Raw genomic sequence first — 16,839 nt, 5'->3', positions numbered from 1 at the left:
GAAAAATAGTGCTTGAGTGCATTTTTTTTCATCTCAGCTATGATTTTGCATTCAAACACATTTTTTCTTTGATTGAAGAGACAATAATTACACAAATAGAATCACAAATGTACCTCCATTAATGTAGTTTAACAATATACTCACGGTGAGATTTTCCCTTACTTCATACAGTAAGGTATTTGTTATGAACCGGCAAATAGAAGATAACGGCAATGTTGCAAGTCTTCAAGGACACATCTGGCTACAGGACAGAGCTCTACTAAGGAGAGATAAGCTTGAGACTCATGGAGGAGTCATGACTAGAAACAGGCAAAATACACATTTCATTATGAGACCCACTTCAACAATCGCACACCGATAAACACTCAATCCAAACTAGTTGTACATCCTCAACATGCAATCGTTAATCAATCAAACACTCTAGCATGTCACACACACACACACACCCATGCTAATCAGCCCACTATGCATGTTTTTGGAATGTGGGAGGTAACCGGAGTACCCAGAGGAAACCCACGCAGGCCCAGGGAGAACATGCAAACTACACACAGCTGGATATGACCTGCTTTGAACCCAGGACCACAGAGCTGTGAGCCCGACACGCTAACCACTCGCACCACCAACTGAAAATGTGTGCATTTAATTTAATATTCCTACACAATTAAAAATACAAAAAATCTCTGAATTCTTTAACAACATTGTTAGGCCGTTGATATGCAAAAAGGAGTCTCATAAAAAAAATCATTATGATTAAAGCGAAGCTAGAGGAACCGTCAGTGACACAGTGGTGTGCAAACACGACACTCCTATTAGTGTATTTGGGACTCGGCTCTCTCACCAGTGGTTTCACATTTTATGTTACAGGTTAGTGAAGAGCCATAAGCACTCAAATAAAAGAACTATAAATAGCCCATAAATTATTGGCAGGGGTGGGATTTGAACCCACGCCTCCTGAGAGACTGGAGTCTAAATCCAGCGCCTTGGACCGCTCGGCCACACTACCTTGAATGAGCCAGAGTGAGGGATTTTGCAGTCCTAAATGTCTTTAAATATTAAATGTGTTATTTGTTACTTGCAATAAGATCAAACACAATGTAACATTTAAAGCAAAGGTCCTTAAAAAGTCCTAATCCAAAATGTAGCTTTTCGATTTAGTGTCACGGCTAGCTAGACTCGAACTGGACTTCGAGCTGCTCTCTTCACGCTGTGGCCTTCAGAGACCAAATTTAACATTATCGCCCCCCTCTGTCTAAAATCTGAATTGAGAACTTGGCAATTTGATGTAATGAGACAGTAGAGGGCGATAATGCTCCAGTACGTTGGCTGCCAACAACCGTAAACCTCAAGAGGAAGAAGAAGAAAACGAAGAAGACGAAGTTGAAGAAGGGGTGGCGGCTTTTATTTCTATTCCACATGGCAATGGTTTTAACTTAGCCTCTTGTTCCTCCTCAATTTAACCGAACTTCAATTAAACGAAACCAAACCTCGACAACATGCCCAACATTAAATACTCGGTTGACTCGAAAATCAGTCCATTTATCTTCAATCCGTTTTGGGAGACGTACTTTAGCCTAGCCTAGCCTAGCCGGCAGCTAACAAAGGAACACGTCGTCTGCATCAGTACGTCGTCAAGCGAACACTAAAAAGTGTGAAAAATGTCTGCGACAACGACACCGGTTGCGGCAAAGTTTCAGAAGGAACTTTATGGCCTGAAAGAGGATCTCTCATGTCATCAACATTCCATTGTTTGCAAAATGATGCAAGCTAAAGTTGTTCTTCACAAACTCGAAGGTACGTTCACATTTGTCGGTCATTGGTTTATAATAGACCGATATATATACAATACGTTATACAATGAATATTTCCTAATGAAATATTTAACGGAAGGAGTGGTTTGTAGTGGGCAAACTATTCCACAAAGGGCCGCAGTGGGTGCAGATTTTCATTCCAACCCATGAAGAGGCCACCTTTTCACCAATCCGGTGTCCTGCAAGTGCAATCAGAGGATTGCAGTCAGGTGCTTCTTGTTTTCTGCAGAAATCTCATTGGTTAAAGTGCCTTTGCTGTACCGGTTGCAACAAGAACCTGCACCCACAGCGGCCCTCGAGGACCGGTTTGCACAGTTCTGAGATGGAGTTTTTAATCCCCAGTGGGTGCTAATAATAGACGCAGCAACAGTTCGTGGAGAAAAAACAAAACCCGCTGTTGGAATTACAATCTCGGGAATGGCTACCGGACATTGTATTTTGGTCTGATATTACGAAACACTTGAACAATCTGAACAAAATGTTGCAAGGCCGCACAGTTTCCTGACAACATATACATGCATTTAAGTTAAAGATGAGATTGTGGGGGACGCAACTGGCAAGAGGCTAGAGGTAAGATCTTGAGCCCGAACCCGACCCAAATTCGGATCGGGTCAGGTCTAAAATGTCAATCATTAGTTCGGGTTGGGCCGGGCTACTCTCTCGCTGAAAAAAATGTACTACAGTAATACCTCAACATACGAGTTCCCCGACACACGAGGAATTTGAGATCCGAGTAAAATTCCGAGCAATTATTTACCTTGAAGTACGAGACAAATTTTGAGATATGAGCATTTGAGACAGCCAGTTGCCTAGGCCGTGAGAGGCTGCTGATGATTTACCCACACTGTCTCTCTCGCCTCATCTCCCTTGGTAATGTTCTCTATGAGCACTGGGCGTGTTTTTTTTGCATTAGTCAGTGCAGAATTAAGTGAACCAGAATGGATCCAAAGCAAGCCGGTGCAATGAAAGGTAGTGTGAAGAAAAGGCCTATGATGACAATCGATAATAAGCACTGTAAGCAATCCGTTAGCAAAGCTGTTAAATTGCGTTCGATCCATGGCTTCAGTCCATTTTCCAAGCATTCACACCCGCATTGTGTTGTCATTCACGTCAGGCATTTCCTCTGTATAGCTCTAATATGCTGTTTCTTTGAGTATTGAGTGTTTTTGGGGCTTAAAAGCGCTGCAAGCACACGGAAGTCAAATGCCTTGCCACTCCCCTGGGATGTTTTAAATGGATTTACCATAATGCTTGGAAAACACGGGGAGGATACTTTTAGGGTGAACGTGAATTTGATTTAGTGCACAGACAAAACCGATTGGGCGCATCGAACATTTTAGAGAAAAATTTAGACTTAAGTGCGCCCTATAGGTGTGAAAATGTGGTATTTCTAAAGTGGTGAATCATATTCGGGGCACAAGACTGCAAATAAAGAAATAAGATTTGATCCTTGTGTTTCAGATGTTAGTCAAGTGCATCGAACTGAGCACCAAGATTCGGCTCTCGTGAAAGATGAAGAGAATGAACAATTTGAATGCATTAAAGAGGAACAAATGGGGCATTTCATTTCAGTTGGGAAACTCCACATTGAGGAGCAGCAGCATCCCCTCATAAAGATGGAGGAAGACCCTCCATATGTTAAAGAGGAGGGGATGAACGTCCCTCTGTGGGCTGTTGAGCCCTTGAGTGGTAAAGATGAAGGTCCAAGTGAGGCCAGCGGAGGGGCGGAGCCTTTGAGTGGCAGCAGCTCAACAGAAGAATCCCAACCAGACAAGCTCATGGCTCCACCATCAGCTAGCTACGATGCCTCATCACACTTGCGAATCCGTGAGTATCAAGTCACTAACATAGAGAGGAGCCTAGGGTATGATAATTTCAATAATATTATTTAAAAATATATGTACGACCTATGTCATTACGAATGCCCTATTAAAAAAAAGGCTCAGACATATGGGACTTGTGTGGTCAAACAGCGGCATCGTGTGTCCAAGCACAGTTACTGCTTTTTCAGTGCCCTGAAGGAAAAGCTAGATCACCTGCTTGAAATTTGTATCCTTGAGGAAGATCATTTCACCTGGTCACCAGGTGAGTCCGTGAAAAGGGATGATCTGGGGGTGGCCAGCGAAGGGTCGGAGCCTGCAAACGCTACAGCATGGCCCCAAATTAAAGAAGAGGAGCCAGAGTTCCCTCAACAACAGCACAAGAGAGAAAAACAATCTCCAATCAAAAAGGAGGAGCAAAATGTTATCGGGTCAACTGGTGAGCCATTCAGGAGGGAAGATAATCTGGGCGGGGCCAACAGAGCGGCGCAGACTGTGAACTGCAGCTCAGTAGAGGGAATGCAAACAGAGAATTCCATCGCTCCTCCACCAGATGGCGACAATGTGCTTCATGATGATGAAGGTCTTAAGAAAAATCTCAGTGGCTGCAAATGCTCTGTTTGGGAAAACCTTTGGGAAAAAGTCTACTTTGAAAATACATGAGGAGCCACACTTGCGTGAAACCATTTTCGTGCTCAGTGTGTGGTAAAACATTTGCACACAATGAAAGTTTAAAAATACACACAAGAACACACACTGGCGAAAAACCATTTTTGTGCTCCATTTATAATACCACCTTTTCTCAAAATGAACACCTAAAAACCCACATAAGAAGCCACACTGGTGAAAAAGCATTTTCATGCTCGATTTATGATAAATCTTTTTTCTCAAAAGAACTACTTAAAAGGCCATACAAGAACACCCTGGTTAAAATCCATTTTCTTGCTGTTTGTGGTCAAGCATTCCCATTTAAGAAAAGCTTAAAAACGCACCTAAGGGCACACACTGGTGAAAGACCATTTTCATGCTCAATATGTGGTCAATCCTTTCCGCATCAGCAATATTTAAAATCCCACAAGAACCAATACTGGTGAAAAACCATTTACCTGCTCAGAAAATTATGCAATTCAAAACATTACATTACTTATTTTTGCATCACTCGAACCGGAAACTGTTCGGTGACATTAGGTCAGTGTGAAAAATTAGATTTTAGAATTATTTTGGAGGTTTATGTGATGAATAACAATTTAAAAGGATAAAATATTTTAAATCAACAATCTGAATGTCACCACTAGTTTGTCTTTAAATTGTGTACCGGATGACTGGATCAAACCTAAAACGTAACTTTTCTGGCATATATTATTGCGAAATAATCAACCAGGCTGTGATAATAAACTTGTAAAAGTAAGAAAAAACATATTTCCCATTTTCGACTACATGTAGTGATACATATTATCTTTTTGTCTTTGCAGGTTTCAGGGAAAATCTCAGTCCTGAGGGGCAAGAGTTTGTTGGCCTTAAAGAGCTACCCCAAATTAAAGAGGAGGAGCCAGAGTCCCCTCAACAACAAATGAGAGAAGAGCAACTTCCAATCCAAAAGGAAGAAGATGATGTCACCTGGTCACCTGGTGAGGCCTTGACGAGGCAAGATGATCTGGGCGGGGGCAGCGGTGGGGCGGAGCCTGGAAACACCTCATCATGGCCTCAAATTAAAGAGGAGGAGCCAGAGTTCCCTCAACAGTGCAAAAGAGAAGAGCAACCTCCGATCAAAAACGAGGAATGTGTCAAATGGTCAACTGTTGAGCCTTTCAAGAGTGAAGATGATCTGGGCGTGGCCAACAGAGGGGCGGGGCTTCTGAGCGGCAGCTCAACAGAAGGATGGCGATCAGAAAATGTAATTGCTCCTTTAACAGATGGCAACGACTTGCTTTTTGACGATGATCATGTTGAAAATGTTAAGAAAAATCCCAATGGTGACAAACTTTGCGAATGCTTTCAGTGTGGGAAAACTTTTGGTAAAAAGTCTTCTTTGAAAAGACATATGAGGAGCCATACTGGGGAGAAATCCTTATGTACAGTTTGTGGTAAAACATTCACACAGAAGGGAAACTTAACAACCCACACAAGAACCCACACAGGTGAAAAACCATTTTCGTGCCCAGTTTGTGGTAAAACATTTACTATGAAGGGGAATTTAAAAATACACGCAAGAACACACACTGGCGAAAAACCATTTTCGTGTTCAGTTTGTGGTCAAGCATTTGCACATAATAGAGACTTAATTAGTCATGCAAGAACACACACTGGTGGAAAAGCATTTTCGTGTTCAGTTTGTGGTCAAACATTCACACAGAAGGGACACTTAAAAATTCATGCAAGAACCCATACTGGTGAAAAACCATTTTCGTGTTCAGTTTGTGATCAAGCATTCACACAGAAGGGAAGCTTAATTACTCATGCAAGAACCCACACTGGTGAAAAACCATTTTCGTGTTCAGTTTGCGGTAAAGCCTTTTCTCGAAAGCAAGAGTTACAAATACACACAAGAACCCACACAGGTGTCAAACCATTTTCGTGTTCAGTTTGTGGTCAAGCATTTGCACATAATAGACACTTAATTAGTCATGCAAGAACACACACTGGTGAAAAACCATTTCCGTGTTCAGTTTGTGGTCAAGCATTCACACACAAGGTTAGCTTAATTAAACATGCAAGAACACACACTGGTGAAAAACCATTTTCGTGTTCAGTTTGTGGTCAAGCATTCACACAGAAGGCACACTTAATTAGTCATGCAAGAACACACACTGGTGAAAAACCATTTTCGTGTTCAGTTTGTGGTCAAGCATTCACACAGAAGGGAAGCTTAATTAGTCATGCAAGAACCCACACTGGTGAAAAACCATTTTCGTGTTCAGTTTGTGGTCAAGCATTCACACACAAGGGTAGCTTAATTCGTCATGCAAGAACCCACACTGGTGAAAAACCATTTTCGTGTTCAGTTTGCGGTAAAGCCTTTTCTAAAAAGCAACACTTACAGAGGCACACAAGAACACACACAGGTGAAAAGCCATTTTCGTGTTCAGTTTGCGGTAAAGCCTTTTCTCAAAAGACCAGCTTAGAAGGCCACACAAGAACCCACACTGGTGAAAAAACATTTTCATGCTCAGTTTGTGGTAAAACATTTACTGAGAAGGGAAGTTTAAAAAGACACATAAGAACCCACACTGGTGAAAAACCTTCTTAGAATAACTGTTACCGAAGGACACTTCCCCCTGTAGTTTGCTCCGAGGACGTTTAATTGTTTTGCCCTGTTCCGAGGACTATTGACCTGACAGATCACCCAGTCCCGGGCTCCGAGGACTGTTGATCTGGGTTCGCAATGAAGATCTGTGAAGGACTCTTAAATAGCTTTGACTTGGATTCCAGAGCAGATGGCAATAATCGAATCGACTTCCGAAATTACTCACATATTGTTTTAGAATAGTGTTGCTCGTTTAACCGAATATGAAAATTATTTTACCGTATTTTCACGACTATTCGGCGCATTGTATTTTAAGCCGCAGTGTCAGTAACCAGTGCTATTTCTGTATTTTAGACACACAAAGCACGCACCGTTTCATTACATGCATATATATTATATATGGATAAACATCGAAACGCAATAGCGCTGGCTACCGGAAGCAGCCTATTTCCGGGTTCCGGTGCGCAGTGACTGCTGGGAAATATAGTTATTGCACGCTACACCCACACTAAGCCGCTGTCTCCCCTCCGCGAAATGCGTCTAATTTTACTTCTATTAAACACATTTCATTACTCTTAAACCACTTGTTATTTATTCCTTTGTCAATATATGGCGAATTAGAAGAAATAAAACATTTTTTCCAATCCAATATCCTGTTTTTGGTGTTTTTTCAGAGGGTTGGAACAAATTAATTTGTTTTCAATTCATTTTAATGGGAAACGTCCGCTCGAGTTACAAAAAGCTCGTCATACGGATTACGATCGTATGTCGAGGTACAACTGTACTTTAAAAAAAAAAAAAGTCTTTTTCAATGTCATTGTAGTATTTACTGAAATGGACAGTTGAATTATAAAGACTGCATTTGACATCCACGGGATCGGAAGTCATGTCAAAAGTGCTAAAGCAACGTTACACAAGCCCACGGACCAAATTGTGTCCGGCAGGTCAGCGAGAACCATTGGGGCCATGTCGCTGTCCATTGTTTCTCAACCACGGTGTCTGTCCAACAGTTGATGCTTCAAAACGGAGCATGGTTTGACTTTTTCAGATTGGACACAATAAGCATCAAGAGATGGAGAATACAACAAAGATTGAGTTATGGTGGGGTTCCAATCCTTAGCCAACATGTATTCTCGTACAAAGGTCCCAAGGTCTTTAGCTGAGTGAGGAGATATCATCATGGAAACATGTGGATGAGATGGTGACATGGTATCGCCACAATGTATTTGCCAAGTGCGTCCTTCAATTGTTTGGAAAGAATCTGAATAGACCTCATTACCTTGCCTATCATAGTAGAGCGTGCAAATAAAGCAGTCAGAAACCAAGTCGGTGCCATACGCAGGGCAGCCACAAAGGCCAGCAGGGTTCGGCTTGTTTCCAGCCATCGAAGTCGGTGTCAATGCGAGCCCAGTAGATGTCAGCAAAGATTGGGGCAGTTGCTTGTTGGTGCCTTGCAGGAGAGGCTTGGAGTTGTGGAAGCTGGACCTCAGGACGATAATCGGGACTGCAAAAGAATGAGTGTCCATCTGGAAAGTGCAGATATTGTCCATCTGGGCTGCATTTCATGACAGGACACATCTTGATAAGAAGGTCCCTAGCCCATCAAGTTGACAGGGCACTTTGGAGCATAGATGAAGGAATGAGTGAGAGTCTGTGAGTAGCACTTAGTGGCTACCGGGAAAGTTAAAGGCAGGGTGACCTCTTCACCCTTGTATCCTAGTAGTGGTATGATAGGTACACCAATAGGCATTCCCAAATGCACGCACAAATAAAGAGACAAGACAATCCTCTGTGAAATTTTTGCAAGAGAGAATTGAACTGTCTCGTCTCTGTCCAGGTTCATTCTCACGTTACACGCATCTTTTCCCTGTTTATTAGCTTCAAGGACTCTAGTTACAATGGACGTCTCAGCTCTCAAGGCAGGGGTGGAAAATAGGAGTGAGAAGTCAATAGAAGTTTTAGCTGTCAAAACAAATGAAGGTCATGCAGAGCCGAATGTTCTTCTCCACATTCCAGCAGTCCAAGAGGATTCGATCTTACTGTTGTTTGGTCTAACTAAGGAGCAAAGCATTTACATGGTTGCAAGCAGAAGTACTAAAATGACTTTTCTAATGTTAATAAGCTAAGTAAAGTAAGGAATTCTTCATTGCGAGCAAGTATATAATAATGTAAGACTAATAACCCTAAGTATATTTTTTAATAGAATTGAACCACCATCTCCCCCCTGTTTGCAAGGATTCATATATTACACAAAATGCATGCTAATCAAGAACTCCAAATTCGTTCAATAATGTGTTTCGCATAGTTGTTTGAAATGAATAATACCCCAATCTAGTAGGTTTTTTTGCAAACATTTATCTTTACATTCCCTTTGTAGTGTGTCTATCATCTCCTATAAAACTTTCTTAATCAATGTTTTTCAATAGTTATACAAAATAAAAATCTAGTTACATTTCTACCAATGATCTCGTTCAACATAAAAAAGATAAAAACAATTTAATGTTAATTTCAGACATGAAGTTACTGTATGTTCACACCTGAAGAAAGAGAACAATCTTATATATATATTAATTTGTCAAATTGTTCAAATTAATGTATTCATTTTCCTCTTAGTTTTAAATCTTAGCAAATAACGCTTCTCTTTTTTGTCACCTTTGAATATGGAAGGCTGATTTTGTCAACAAAAAGACCCAAAAAGTATTTTTCACCAAAAAGAGAGCTTTATTGGAACTACCAAAAAGATGACACGTTAAATCGGTTTAAAAACGTGATTCATCATATAATATGACAAAAGTATAAGGACATTGTACTACTTATTTATTTTGAGCAAATTCATTTTCTTTCACACCATATTTCTACGAATGTTTCTTAGATCCTCGATTCAATATATCAATTATTTTCATTAAGATATATCATGTTTGAATAACACTCAATGTCTTTAACTGTGAAGACATATTTTCCAAATTATTTACATAACATTTCTGATTATTTACTTTGTAATTTCCTCATTTAGGCTCTACTATTTCGGATAGAATTGTGAAGTACATAAAATCTTCAACGACACTCAATTTTCTTATACAGTAATACCTTGACATAGAAGTGTTCCAACATACGAGAAATTTGAGATACGAGGAAAATTCTGAGCTAAATTTTGCCTTGAGATACGAGAAAAATTTGAGATGAGCACACCCGATGTTTCCTGATTGTGAGTCGGTGGTAAATTAGAACAATAAAGATGTTTTTCCGTTGTAACATCTTGTTTTGTTTTTTTTAGGATGGAAATGAATTAATTTGTATTTTGTTCATTTCTATGGGAAGAATTGACTTGAGATACAAGTTAATTGACATAATAGCTCGATCCCGCAGTAAGCTCCTATCTTAAGGTATGACTGTATTTGAATCGTGTAGATCGATATTACACATTAAAAAGTGTAAACAAAGTTCTCAGAGTAAATTTGTAGCAACACTATCCATGTGAGCGTATTTTAGAAGCATTTTATTTTGTTTTTCACAGCACTAGCTCCGCCTACTGCACTTAATTGTGACTTAACTGTTTTCTTAATCAATTTTCACCCAGTATAACACGTCCAAACGTGCCTTAACAGTTTGACGAGTGCTGTCCAACATGAATTTTAATGACAAAAGTTAAGAAATGGCGACTGTAAATGCTAACGAAGCAAGATATGGTTACATTCTTGAATAGAAGGAAATACATCGGAGACATAATCCAGCGTTAACTTGCAAGTGAGAATCGGTCCTGACTCGTCCCCGTCACGGATCATTCTAAAGAAAGACATCCTCTTCTGTCCATTTAGTTGCATTAGAATCAAAACAATTAAGGTTATCTAATTCAAAACAATTGCATAAGCTAACCGAATAACACAATTCAGGTCCAAAAACAACTGCAACAACAATTGCATATCAGGTCTTCAAAACAACAATTAAGGTCGGAAACCAAAAACAGCTGCGTAAGAATTTACAGAAGCAAGTACCGTATTTTCACGACTATTAGGCGCACATAAAAGTCTGAAATTTTCTCCAAAATAGACAGGGCGCCTTATAATCCAGTGCGCTTTATAGATGGACCGATACTAAAATTGTTATCACGATAAAATAAAATAAATCCGTCGATAGGACAACTATGGCAAGCAGCCCCCGACTCTATTTTCCCGTAGATAAAGTACTGCGCAGTGACTCCAGGGATATGTAGGTTTTTTTTTTGTCAATACACCCAATGGCTTGTGGCCTGCCGATCGGCATCAACACTAGCTAGCTACTATTTGTGAACGAATTGTGGCCTGGCGATTGCCATCAACACAGCTGCGAAGCATGGAAGACAGCCTTGGAATACTAGTTACGCTAGCTACTAGCTAGCTACTATTTGTGAACGAATTGTGGCCTGGCGATTGCCATCAACACAGCTGCGAAGCATGGAAGACAGCCTTGGAATACTAGTTACGCTAGCTACTAGCTAGCTACTATTTGTGAACGAATTGTGGCCTGGCGATTGCCATCAACACAGCTGCGAAGCATGGAAGACAGCCTTGGAATACTAGTTACGCTAGCTACTAGCTAGCTACTATTTGTGAACGAATTGTGGCCTGGCGATCGGCATCAACACAGTTGCGAAGCATGGAAGACAGCCTTGGAATAGTTACCCTAGCTACTAGCTAGCTACCATTGGGGAATGAATTGTGGCCGCCTGGACGAACGTATTAAACTCAGCGTTTTCGATGGACAAATGTTCAATTCGGACACAGATAATGAGGACTTTGATGGTTTTGTGGGTGATGATGACGCGAGTACATTGTAAAATGGCTAAATAAAGTACAACCGAACTCAGTCTTCCTTCCGTTGCCTTTTTAAAAACGTGTTTTTAGCGTGCGGGTGTAGCGTGCATTTGGTACATGTAACACCAAATTAGTGTGTTCGCCGTTGTAGTATATTGATATTATTAGTGCAACGTTATCACAGCCGTCAACCTGGGTGTATTGACAAAAGGACTATTTATCCCAGCAGTCACTGCGCACCGGAAATAGCGTCTGTGGCTGCTTTTGTAGACAGCGCTATTACGGTTCGATAATCAGCCATAAATAATATATATATATGCCATGCCTGGCTTCACGAAAAGTGGCAGGCAGCGCCGGGCTTCTTACGTTACAATTTGTGAATAGATTGATGGAAATGACAGTGACTCTGAGAACAAAGAGAGGGGACCCGGCTTTTTGGAAGGCTCGTTTGGGCAATTGTTTAATTCGGACACAGAAAATGAGGACTTGGAGGGATTTTTGGGTGATAATGACGTGAGTGAGTTGTAAAATGTCTAAATAAAGTACAACCGAACTCAGTTTTGCTTCTGTTGCCTTTTTAAAACATGTTTTTAGCGTGTGGGTGTAGCATGCAATAACTATATTTCCCAGCAGTCACTGCGCACCGGAACCCGGAAATAGGCTGCTTCCGGTAGCCAGCGCTTTTCACCTGTGTGTGTTCTTGTGTGCCTTTCTAAGTGTTGCTTTTGAGAAAAGGCTTTACCGCAAACTGAACACGAAAATGGTTTTTCACCAGTGTGGGTTCTTGCATGAATAATTATGCTTCCCTTCTGTGTGAATTCTTGACCACAAACTGAACACGAAAATGGTTTTTCACCTGTGTGGGTTCTTGCATGACTAATTAAGCTTCCCTTCTGTGTGAATGCTTGACCACAAACTGAACACGAAAATGGTTTTTCACCAGTGTGTGTTCTTGCATGTTTAATTAAGTGTTCCTTCTGTGTGAATGCTTGACCACAAACTGAACACGAAAATGGTTTTTCACCAGTGTGTGTTCTTGCATGTTTAATTAAGCTAACCTTGTGTGTGAATGCTTGACCACAAACTGAACACGAAAATGGTTTTTCACCAGTGTGTGTTCTTGCATGACTAATTAAGCTTCCCTTCTGTGTGAATGCTTGACCACAAACTGAACACGAAAATGGTTTTTCACCAGTGTGGGTTCTTGCATGAACAATTAAGCTTTCCTTGTGTGTGAATGCTTGACCACAAACTGAACACGAAAATGGTTTTTCACCAGTGTGTGTTCTTGCATGACTAATTAAGTGTGCCTCGTGTGTGAATGTTTGACCACAAACTGAACACGAAAATGGTTTTTCACCAGTGTGGGTTCTTGCATGACTAATTAAGCTTCCCTTCTGTGTGAATGCTTGACCACAAACTGAACACGAAAATGGTTTTTCACCAGTGTGTGTTCTTGCATGACTAATTAAGTGTGCCTTCTGTGTGAATGCTTGACCACAAACTGAACACGAAAATGGTTTTTCACCAGTGTGGGTTCTTGCATGAACAATTAAGCTAACCTTGTGTATGAATCTTTGATCACAGACTGAACACGAAAATGGTTTTTCGCCAGTATGTGTTCTTGCGTGTTTTTTTAAATTCCCCTTCATAGTAAATGTTTTACCACAAACTGGGCACGAAAATGGTTTTTCACCTGTGTGGGTTCTTGTGTGGGTTGTTAAGTTTCCCTTCTGTGTGAATGTTTTACCACAAACTGTACATAAGGATTTCTCCCCAGTATGGCTCCTCATATGTCTTTTCAAAGAAGACTTTTTACCAAAAGTTTTCCCACACTGAAAGCATTCGCAAAGTTTGTCACCATTGGGATTTTTCTTAACATTTTCGACATGATCATCGTCAAACAGCAAGTCGTTGCCATCTGTTAAAGGAGCAAATAAATTTTCTGATCGCCATCCTTCTGTTGAGCTGCCGCTCAGAAGCCCCGCCCCTCTGTTGGCCACGCCCAGATCATCTTCACTCTTGAAAAGCTCAACAGTTGACCATTTGACACATTCCTCGTTTTTGATCGGAGGTTGCTCTTCTCTTTTGCACTGTTGAGGGAACTCTGGCTCCTCCTCTTTAATTTGAGGCCATGATGAGGTGTTTCCAGGCTCCGCCCCACCGCTGCCCCCGCCCAGATCATCTTGCCTCGTCATGGCCTCACCAGGTGACCAGGTGACATCATCTTCCTCCTTTTGGATTGGAAGTTGCTCTTCTCTCATTTGTTGTTGAGGGGACTCTGGCTCCTCCTCTTTAATTTGGGGTAGCTCTTTAAGGCCAAGAAACTCTTGCCGATCAAGACTGAGATTTTCCCTGAAACCTGCAAAGACAAAAAGATAATATGTATCACTACATGTAGTCGAAAATGGGAAATATGTTTTTTTCTTACTTTTACAAGTTTATTATCACAGCCTGGTTAATTATTTCGCAATAATATATGCCAGAAAAGTCACGTTTTAGGTTTGATCCAGTCATCCGGTACACAATTTAAAGACAAACTAGTGGTGACATTCAGATTATGTTGATTTAAAATATTTTATCCTTTTCATTTATTGTTATTCATCACATAAACCTCCAAAATAATTCCAAAATCAAATTTTTCACACTGACCTAATGTCACCAAACAACTTCCGGTTCGAGTGATGCAAAAATAAGTAATGTAATGTTTTGAATTGCATAATTTTTTGAGCAGGTAAATGGTTTTTCACCAGTATGGGTTCTTGTGGGATTTTAAATATTGCTGATGCGGAAAGGATTGACCACATATTGAGCATGAAAATGGTCTTTCACCAGTGTGTGCCCTTAGGTGCGTTTTTAAGCTTTTCTTAAATGGGAATGCTTGACCACAAACAGCAAGAAAATGGATTTTCACCAGGGTGTTCTTGTATGGCCTTTTAAGTAGTTCTTTTGAGAAAAAAGATTTATCATAAATCGAGCATGAAAATGCTTTTTCACCAGTGTGGCTTCCTATGTGGGTTTTTAAGTGTTCATTTTGAGAAAAGGCGGTATTACAAATGGAGCACAAAAATTGTTTTTCGCCAGTGTGGGTTCTTGTGTATTTTTAAACTTTCATTGTGTGCAAATGTTTTACCACACACTGAGCACGAAAATGGTTTCACGCAGGTGTAGCTCCTCATGTATTTTCAAAGTAGACTTTTTCCCAAAGGTTTTCCCACACAGAGCATTTGCAGCCACTGGGTTTTTTTCTTAAGACCTTCATCATCATGAAGCACATTGTCGCCATCTGGTGGAGGAGCGATTAAATTGTCTGCTTGCATTCCCTCTACTGAGCTGCAGTTCAGTCTGTGCCGCTGTTGGCCCCGCCCAGATTATCTTCCCTACTGAATGGCTCACCAGTTGACCCGATGACATTTTGCTCCTCCTTTTTGATTGGAGATTGCTTTTCTCTCTTGTGCTGTTGTTCAGGGAACTCTAGCTCCTCCTCTTTAATTTGGGGCCATGCTGAGGCGTTTTCAGGCTCCGCCCCTTCGCTGGCCACGCCCAGATCATCCCTTTTCACGGACTCACCTGGTGACCAGGTGAAATGATCTTCCTCAAGGATACAAATTTCAAGCAGGTGATCTAGCTTTTTCTTCAGGGCACTGAAAAAGCAGTAACTGTGCTTGGACACACGATGCCGCTGTTTGACCGCACAAGTCCCATATGTCTGAGCCTTTTTTTTTTAATGGGGCTTTCGTAATGACGTAGGTCGTACATATATTTTTAAATAATATTATTGAAATTATCATACCCTAGGCTCCTCTCTATGTTAGTGACTTGATACTCACGGATTCGCAAGTGTGATGAGGCATCGTAGCTAGCTGATGGTGGAGCCATGAGCTTGTCTGGTTGGGATTCTTCTGTTGAGCTGCTGCCACTCAAAGGCTCCGCCCCTCCGCTGGCCTCACTTGGACCTTCATCTTTACCACTCAAGGGCTCAACAGCCCACAGAGGGACGTCCATCCCCTCCTCTTTAACATATGGAGGGTCTTCCTCCATCTTTATGAGGGGATGCTGCTGCTCCTCAATGTGGAGTTTCCCAACTGAAATGAAATGCCCCATTTGTTCCTCTTTAATGCATTCAAATTGTTCATTCTCTTCATCTTTCACGAGAGCCGAATCTTGGTGCTCAGTTCGATGCACTTGACTAACATCTGAAACACAAGGATCAAATCTTATTTCTTTATTTGCAGTCTTGTGCCCACAATATGATTCACCACTTTAGAAATACCATATTTTCACACCTATAGGGCACACTTAAAATTCTATAATTTTCTCTAAAATGGTCAATGCGCCCAATCGGTCTGCTCTGTGCACTAAATTAAATTCACGATCAACCTAAAAATAGCCTCCCCGCACATTCCAAGCATTATGGTAAATCCATTTAAAACATTCCAGGGGAGTGGCAAGGCATTTGACTTCCGTGTGCTTGCAGCGCTTTTAACCTCCAAAAACACTCAATACTCAAAGAAACATCATATTAGAGCTATACAGAGGAAATGCCTGACGTGAATGACAACACAATGCGGATGTGAATGCTTGGAAAATGGACTGAAGCCATGGATCGAACGCAATTTAACAGCTTTGCTAACGGATTGCTTACAGATTGCTAACGGATGGCCAACATTGTAGTTTGGCAGGCAACGTCGCACGAGTGACGTGAGGTTTTGGAATGAATTGCTGATGCCGATATAACAGCGAGGAGAATCAAAGGCTTGGGAGTGATGCATGTCGCGAGTTACAATGGATTAGGGATGACGGCTCAAATGTCGGCCAGCACTGTTCGAGCTTTCGCCAAAGCTGGAATCCGGTTCCTGGAATACACAACTCTCACTGACAGTGGAGCCTAGCATGTCAAACGCCAAACTCTTTATATCAGTGTACCTTTGACCTCAATGAAGCATTATCAAATTCAGTTTTGCTCGTGCTGAAAAACATGGTAGTGCCAAGCCTAACATATGCTCAGCGGCTAGCATAACATGGGTATGCTAGCGTCTAGCATAACATAGGTATGCTAGCGTCTAGCATAACATTGGTATGCTAGCGGCTAGCATAACATACACTAGCGGCTAGCATAACATACGCTAGCCTAGTGGCAATTGAGATTTTTTTTACATTAGAAGCAATATGGCTGT

At 41.1% G+C, this 16,839-nt stretch overlaps 2 protein-coding genes and 1 non-coding gene across 6 annotated transcripts in view; 1 reads left to right on the top strand and 2 right to left on the bottom strand.

Annotated features, from left to right (window-relative positions):
- Nucleotides 1-16,839, bottom strand: part of LOC144085639 (uncharacterized) — a 34,770-nt gene that overhangs the window by 16,297 nt on the left and 1,634 nt on the right. Inside the window, exons 2-3 of one of the 2 annotated variants that reach the window (XM_077615138.1) lie at nt 15,493-15,858; nt 11,373-14,024 (exon numbers count right to left, since the gene is read on the bottom strand). In XM_077615138.1, the coding sequence (XP_077471264.1) occupies nt 12,280-14,024; nt 15,493-15,858 (2,111 nt within the window). In that variant the 3' untranslated portion in view covers nt 11,373-12,279. Of the gene's footprint in view, nt 1-11,372; nt 14,025-15,492; nt 15,859-16,839 lie in introns of those variants that run through there. The other variant, XM_077615120.1, reaches the window with a different exon arrangement.
- trnal-uag (transfer RNA leucine (anticodon UAG)) lies at nt 922-1,003 on the bottom strand. The gene has a single exon. It is a non-coding gene; the product is annotated as a tRNA-Leu (tRNA).
- LOC144085668 (uncharacterized) lies at nt 1,377-7,521 on the top strand. Of its 3 annotated transcripts, none has more exons than XM_077615188.1 (3): nt 1,377-1,791; nt 3,381-3,635; nt 5,101-7,521. In XM_077615188.1, the coding sequence occupies exons 1-3, from the start codon at nt 1,656-1,658 to the stop codon at nt 6,873-6,875; spliced, it is 2,166 nt and encodes a 721-aa protein (XP_077471314.1). In that variant the 5' UTR covers nt 1,377-1,655; the 3' UTR covers nt 6,876-7,521. The 3 variants fall into 3 exon arrangements, with proteins under 3 accessions (XP_077471314.1, XP_077471305.1, XP_077471324.1); XM_077615179.1 differs by having other exon boundaries at nt 3,270-3,635; XM_077615198.1 differs by lacking the exon at nt 1,377-1,791 and adding an exon at nt 2,098-2,378 and having other exon boundaries at nt 3,270-3,635.

Source organism: Stigmatopora argus, chromosome 1 (genome assembly GCF_051989625.1).
Source record: "Stigmatopora argus isolate UIUO_Sarg chromosome 1, RoL_Sarg_1.0, whole genome shotgun sequence".
NCBI lineage: Eukaryota > Metazoa > Chordata > Actinopteri > Syngnathiformes > Syngnathidae > Stigmatopora > Stigmatopora argus.
This window is presented reverse-complemented; position numbering and strand designations above follow the sequence as displayed.